This window comes from Drosophila novamexicana, unplaced genomic scaffold (assembly GCF_003285875.2).
Source record: "Drosophila novamexicana strain 15010-1031.04,08,12 unplaced genomic scaffold, DnovRS2.1 tig00004560-arrow-pilon, whole genome shotgun sequence".
NCBI lineage: Eukaryota > Metazoa > Arthropoda > Insecta > Diptera > Drosophilidae > Drosophila > Drosophila novamexicana.
Window position 1 is genome coordinate 1,859,689 of NW_020825054.1, and position 7,194 is coordinate 1,866,882.

Sequence of the window (7,194 nt, forward strand, 5' to 3'; positions counted from 1 at the left end):
CAAACAATTAAAATAAACTATTAAAATAATATTCAAAGCCTGTATTTTCACAATTTTTTTAAGACGCGTTTTCATTCCTATAAGTACGAAACGTGTTAAATGGAAAAGCTTCTCTGTCTAATATAGTACAGAGCGCTTTTGAGTTTGTTCCAGTTCCGTTTTTCGATGCAACTCTGTTTATCTAGAAGAAGAAACAGATTCACTGAGAATTAAGTCTTGCTATTGAATAGTGCATCTATTGCATGCATTTAAAAAAGGTTAAATCGAAATCAATTCTAATGAAGAAATAATAAATACGAGACTAACAGCATGCAAATTAATGTGTTCTCCAACTTTTATAGTTTTCTTACCGTAGGTTTGGCTGGGAACAAGAAGGCGATACTTCGGCTGTCAAAGGGTATGTTGAATTTAAATAGAATATTTTAAGTTCATCAAATTATAATTGCATTCTGATTTCATTGTTGTTCGTAAAAGTATCCCAGCTCGTTAAAGTCCTGCTCGCCTTCTCAGCTTCCTCCAAAATATTGTGATAGTTATAATAACAACATGAGTAAGTCTCCAGCAAAGGATCCTGAAGAGGGATCCTCTAGCAGTGGCGACGAAAATAGCAGCGGCAGCGACAGCAGCAGCAGTGGCAGTGGCAGTCGCAGCGGCAGTCGCAGCAGCAGCTACAGCGATGGTAGCCGCAAGATTTTCTTGGTCCAGGCCAAGCCAGCTTACCCTGAGAAGCTGGAAAATGCTGATGCCAATTGTAATGCCTTGGTCCAGCCAGTAGCCGCCGAGCCGGACGATCGTGAGGCGAAACTTGAAGAGATGGTTGAGCAGGTTGAAAAGTATTGCAAGGATAAGTATCAGAGTAGACTGTCCGCAGAGTTCAAGACTGAGCTACCAACAATTGATGGTAATTTGGTAAGTGATCTCGACCGGGTATTGCGTATGCCACATTTTATGCCCGTCGAGCCGAAAGCCTACGAGGCGCATACCTTTCAGGACGCTCTGCGCCCAGAAGATCTCAACGACCGGGAGGCTCGTGACGCATTTATTACCAAACTGATGACCACTGTGCGCTGGCGCGAGTGCCAGGATAAGACAACCGGCGCGCTCTACAAGGAGTCCAACGCGCGCATCGTGCGCTGGTCCGATGGCTCGGAAACCTTTCACGTTGGCGGCGAGGCTTTCGATGTTGTGAACCATCCCATGCCCGCAGGGCAGAATCAGCTATATGTGCGCCAGGGCAGTTACTATCATATGCAGGGCCCCATCAAGGATAAGCTGTCGCTGCGGCCCAAACTGGAGTCAAGCTTTGGCCAAAGTCATGTGCAGGGTTTGCGCAAACTTGCATTCTATAAGCCAGTCAATAGCTGTGTAAAGGTACTCATGGATCTTAGCACCAATCCAGCGCTCGATCGCGAGCGCAAAGTCAAGGAGGAGCAGGCTCAGGAACGCAAAGAGAAATCAGACAAGCGTCGCGAGCAAAAGAATCAACGCAAGCCCAGGGTGAAGCCCATGCGGCACTGCACGGCTGATGATACCGATATGGAGACATCTCTACAGACAAATGAAACCGAAGGCGATCGTAATCTCGATGAACAGGATGACAATCCGAATCCTGTGGCTGTGCTGCCTGAAGTCAAACGTGCTCCAGGCATACGCACGAATCGCAACACAGACATTAAGCCAACAAAGTACGAAGATGGAAGCGACGACGATGATGAGGATGAGGAGGATCAGAATAATCCGGCAAAAAAAGGAGAATCTGTAGAACAAGCGAAATTAAAACCCGAGTCCAATACGAAATCGTTTGCAAAACAACTCAAACCCAAACTTAAGCGCAAACAAGCAATCCTTAGTGATTCCGAATAAATTTAACACAATTCCCAATATTCAAATGCGGTTTCAGTAATTACAATTGCATTTTAGGCACTGCAGTCGGAGCAGGCTCTTCCTTCTGCTGTTTATTTATAAACCTGACTAGCACTTGCTGCAAACGTTCCTTGCGTTTTGTCACCTTTGCCTTAATTAGTAGGTCGCTACAGGCATATTTGTAATAATGCAACTAGTATATATTAGGTGCAACATCACCCTTTTGTCCGGCAAATGATGTCAGATATGCAACACTGCCACACCTCAAAGCTGTTAATCTCTGGGGAAGGCAATAAGTGCCAGGTTTGGGAATGCTCAACGGAAGTCTACCCTCAGTTACTTATCTGCATATAGTTTGGCAAATATAAGTACATATATATTAAATATTGTTATAAATCTTTCCAGAGAAAATGTAACTTACACGTAATTTCCTCGTATTTTGATTCATTATTAAAAAGCAAATATATTTATATGTAAAATTGGACATAATTTAATTCTAAATTATTTTCTTGTTCTTTATCCAATATTGTGTCTATGAGTCTAAATCATTATATTCTCAACCAAAATAACCAAGCTTTAAATCTAACAGATAATATTGTAGCACTAAGGTCTAAAAGAGTGCATATTCTCGATCTCCCAGATAGATAAATAAGTAGAACAACTTTACATACAAATTAACTAAAATATAATAGTAGGTTTCACTGGGTTCCTTTTAATTTTAAGCATAGCTAACTAAATTTTCTTATTGTCTTAAGACAGAGTGAATATAAATAAAATGTAAAAAAAAAAAATATTCTATGATTTTATTTTTTATTTTTATTATTATTATTATTATTATTATTATTATTATTATTATTATTATTATTATTATTATTATTATTATTATTATTATTGCGTTTGAATATATATTTTTAAAAGGTAACCGTTTTTCTCCAGTACTATACCTGATTTAATATTTATGTATATTAATATTTATATATATACTTATGTATATATTGTTTGGGCCATGCATTGCATTGAAACGTAATTGCGCCTTAGTCGAAGCGGGCTATAAACTAAACTATCTCCGATTTATGTTGCTCTTAGCCAGGAATTTGAAATTGGGCGGCACAGGTCCTGCTGGCTGGACAGAGGCGGATGTGAGTATTGATTGCATAGGTTGACTGTCCTTTGCATTAATGCAATAAGTGCAGCTGCTGTAAATTTAACTTGATTATGTGTTTATTAGCAAACAATTAACACCAGTGCAACAGCAGGCGAGCAATGACATTGTAATAGCATTTCTACCTGCACATGCAAGAATTTGAGTTCGAGATAGGTTGGCAATGTTTGATATTGCTTTTGCCAGCTAGCTCGATTGTTGCCTGCTGACTGAATTTCTTATTGTTTGCCTAATAATGCAAGCGCAATTAACCCCGAAGATACCAGCTCACATTGGCAAAGGGCTCGCCGCAAAGCTAAGTGACAGTTGTTGCCTCAGACTGTTTATTTGTTATACCATATATAATGCTGATGATTACTGTTATCTTTATATTCAGAAACATTCATTTATTAAAAGCTGTAGATTGTTGGAATAGGCGTATAACACTAAGTTGCCATAAATTATTTATGTGTGGTAATAAATAACTTATTTTAAAGTTGTTTAAGAGAAAATACTATATGACCATTTGTTAAATCATTTTTAAAAATTGATTTCAATATTCAAGGGCTTAACTAGAAAGGGTTTTATCAATTACTATAATTGTTGACCATTATGTAGCAAACCTCCTAGCCTATTTAACGCGACAGTTTTATCTTTTTGTCCATACTATTTGCATTCTTATTGGTCAGCCTGATGACCCTGATGGTCGTAAGGCGCAAATAAGTGGCACTTATTAAACCAGCAACACATTCACATACAAATATTTTGTAAACCTCAGCAAACACAGTTACACTCCGGCGCACTTAAATTTATTTAAAGTTCATGACCCATTCACCAATAATATGTAATTATATACATATATATATATATATATATATATATATATATATATATATATATTTATTTAAGTATATGCAAAACTTACTTTAGTCACGGTCTACATACCGTATAGTCATTAAATATTTGTGGACGGAGAAGCATATAATAAAATCAATGGCAACGACCGTTCGCAACAAATGGGTTTGAAATTCAAGCAACGAATTGGCAAAATTACATTAAATTTTCAGGCCGGCCAATTGGTCAAGTAATTAAAGTTATGGCCTTTAAAGCCAACGTAACACAAATGAGTCTCAGGATGTATATATGTGTGTTCATAAGATGCGGTAATGGGAGAGGCTCTGGGCCTAACCACGTTTCAGTTGTCAACGCTGCAATTTGACACAAACACTGACAAATACCCAAAAGAAGAAACCGCAAATCGTGTCCCTGTGTCTGACATATGATTTACAAATACATGCATACATCTATGTATTCACTTTGTGCTTTTCGCCCAAAAGCTTGAAATGCCATTCGCATTTTAGCTTTGTAGCGTTTTGGACGAGTTTGCAGTATAAAATAAGTAAGAAGATTCAAGTCGGGAGTGCTCGACTAGGAGATATTCTAAAGCAAGCAAAAATCATAGAGTTTTTGTAATCATGGTGGGAACCAGAGCAGGTATCCAAAAAGTTAAATAGTTTGGATTTGTAAACAAAAGCCCCATAACCTTTTTGAGGTTTCAAGCTCCTGTAAGGTACGTCCAGCGGGGGCACTAACTGCGTTAATACGTACTTATATCATTACATTAGCTATAATAGTTCCGGAGATCGATCCCTCTAGACATACAAGCAGACAGATAGACGGGAATGTCTACGTTAATTTGATTGTTCTTGGTGATCAAGAATATATGTTTTTTTTGGGGTCGAAGAATCCTTCTTTTGTCAATTACATTCATTTCATGTAATCTCAATGGTTATTGACATTTGTAGTGGGTTCAGGTTATAAATTGGGCGATACCCAAGTCACAAATTCGTAAAACTTTTCCAACATCCTATGGGTTCCGGGGTTTGCTCTAACACTCTTTTATTCTTTAAAGTAAGCTTATTGAGTGGGTCCTTGTCAATATTTTTGTTTGTTTATGGTAGTTATTTTAATTCCTTTCACATACGATTTAAAGCCACAGGCTTAGAAAATTGTTGCTGTTGTGTGTGTGCGCTTGTCTGTATGTCATGTATATTTGTTTAAACTAATGGTGTTAGGATCTGAACATTTTGGCTGACTACATGCACCCGTTGATCCAAAGGATTTAATGACTTTTTGTGCATTAAACTGACAGTGTTTTTCATGGACCTGTCATTGCGTGGGTACCGGGTGGGGAGTCGGTTAACTGACACGAAGACCATACATTTGGTACATATTTTATGGATGAATTTTTAAGTATATAAATATAAGTCTACTTTCTTTTAAATTTGAGTGGATCAGAGTCCTTTGCAGTTCGTCTGTGGCATTATTAAATATATTATCGGCATAAGGACGGTATAAAACTTAGACAAAAATACATACATCCACGTCTGCAGAATGCCGACAATTGTCAGCCAGCAAATGCCTTAAGTGTCCAGTGTGAGTTCTAGTTGCAGTTGCAGTTGCAGCTTGCGCCAGTTGAATGAAAAATTCAGTTTCACATTTTACTGTTTACGTTGTCGCAGGCAGTGTGGGCAGATTAAGGGAAACACAAGTTGGTCAGGATGTTGGTCAACTGCCAGAGCGCTGGGCCGACTGTGTGCAACTATGCGGACTGTTTGCTGAGCGCCAGCATAAGCAATTGTAACAGTTGGCCCTACGAACCTTGAGAACTGACCTTTTTCGCTCGCTTCCGTTTACGCTTCTGTCTCTGTCACCGTATCCGTTCTTTGCTCGGCGCCTCATATAGCAACGGTAATTACAAAACAAAAGTGCACACAATGGCAGGAAATCAGCCAGCCAAATGAGCTATACAAATAAATATGCTCTGATTACACGCACACCGCAGTAATCGTTGAATGTGTGGATGCTTCGTTGATTATCATGAAAGGAATCAGAAATCGAATGGTTTCCACATGCAATTAACATAAATTCTTCTATTTTATTTTTAATTTTTCGTATATTTATAGATAGGATTGTAGTTTTCTTTTTAATAGGAAATTTATTTGACCTCAGGCTACATTCTAATCGGCCGGTTAATTTCTTACATTTGTTAATTATGTATAATTAAAACAAAAAAGCAGAAAAAATTGTACAAAATTCTTATTAGGTTTTGGGTATTACTCTTATTTCTTATTTATTTTTGTGACGAGGATTTACCCTGTATTTTTAAAGCGTTGAGCTACTCGTCTTTTCGCCTCTGTGTCATTTCCCGTTAAGACAATCGTTTTATTTGGTTCGTCTGAATTTTTCATACACAACACATATATATTTAAATATAATCCAAGCTATTATAGAAAATATACCACATACGCCATGTTATGACAGCTCAAACTGCACACACAAATAGGCCAAAGCCAACCACAACACAGTTAATTTTTTTGTGGTCAACACAGTCAAAAGCGTTTGATTCATAAATAATTGATAGAACACACAAGCTCATGCAATGCCAAGCAAACGATAAGTGTTGATGAGTGGACGCGGCACACAACATAGATTTCCGCAGGCTATACACTCCGAGTCAAGTACAGATCCGCATAAGATCATACTGCGAGCTGAGCCCCATCAAAGTCGTCCCCGCAGGCGTTGTTGTCAAATTGATTCATTCAAGCGTATTCCTTGTATAATTTGGGCCATAACCGAAATTATAACGTTAAGGTGGAAGGGAAACTTTCGCCTGCGGCGAAACTTTGGTTTCGCACAATGTAGCACAATACGAAGGTTAGTTGAAAGGCAGAGCGGGCGAAGGACGTCGTGTGATTGGCACTCACGCATTTCCGCTTCCGGTCGTAATCAATTTATGTTCGCTTTTTATGAAGCTTTGTTGTTGTTTAGCCTTCGTTTTTAATTGATGAATAAATTTAATTGAACCTAATGGATTTTGTTGTGTTCCACTGTGTGGGACGTAAGACCCATTAGGCTGCACACAAAAACTAACGCCCACGGCGCAAGTACATTTAACCCTTGCCCCAAACACGCAATCTCTTCGAGTTTTATTTGTTACAAGTGCCAACTGCCATCGCGTTTTAATTGAATTTCAATTGATTGCAAAAATGTTCCATTTCATACCACAGCCAAATTTCATTTTAATTAATTAAAATTGATAACAATAACGGTTTTGCTTGAATAATAACTGCGCTAATGGAATTTGTATTCCTTCATAGCAGCTCTAATATATATTCTTGGGTATCAAG

General features: G+C 38.2%; 1 protein-coding gene across 1 annotated transcript; it reads left to right on the plus strand.

Moving 5' to 3' along the window:
- The first annotated feature begins 206 nt into the window (after window positions 1-206).
- Window positions 207-2,263, plus strand: LOC115770700 (RNA polymerase-associated protein LEO1). Its single transcript, XM_030716094.1, has 3 exons — window positions 207-257; window positions 356-397; window positions 475-2,263. Exons 1-3 carry the CDS (start codon window positions 243-245, stop codon window positions 1,861-1,863), a joined length of 1,446 nt encoding a protein of 481 aa, XP_030571954.1. The 5' UTR covers window positions 207-242; the 3' UTR covers window positions 1,864-2,263.
- Window positions 2,264-7,194: the final 4,931 nt, after the last annotated feature.

Bases quoted from the DNA above. Each gene is read 5' to 3' on its own strand.
- LOC115770700 (XM_030716094.1), top strand. The intron at 398-474 runs GTATGTTGAATT...TGTTCGTAAAAG, and splicing joins GATACTTCGGCTGTCAAAGG to TATCCCAGCTCGTTAAAGTC.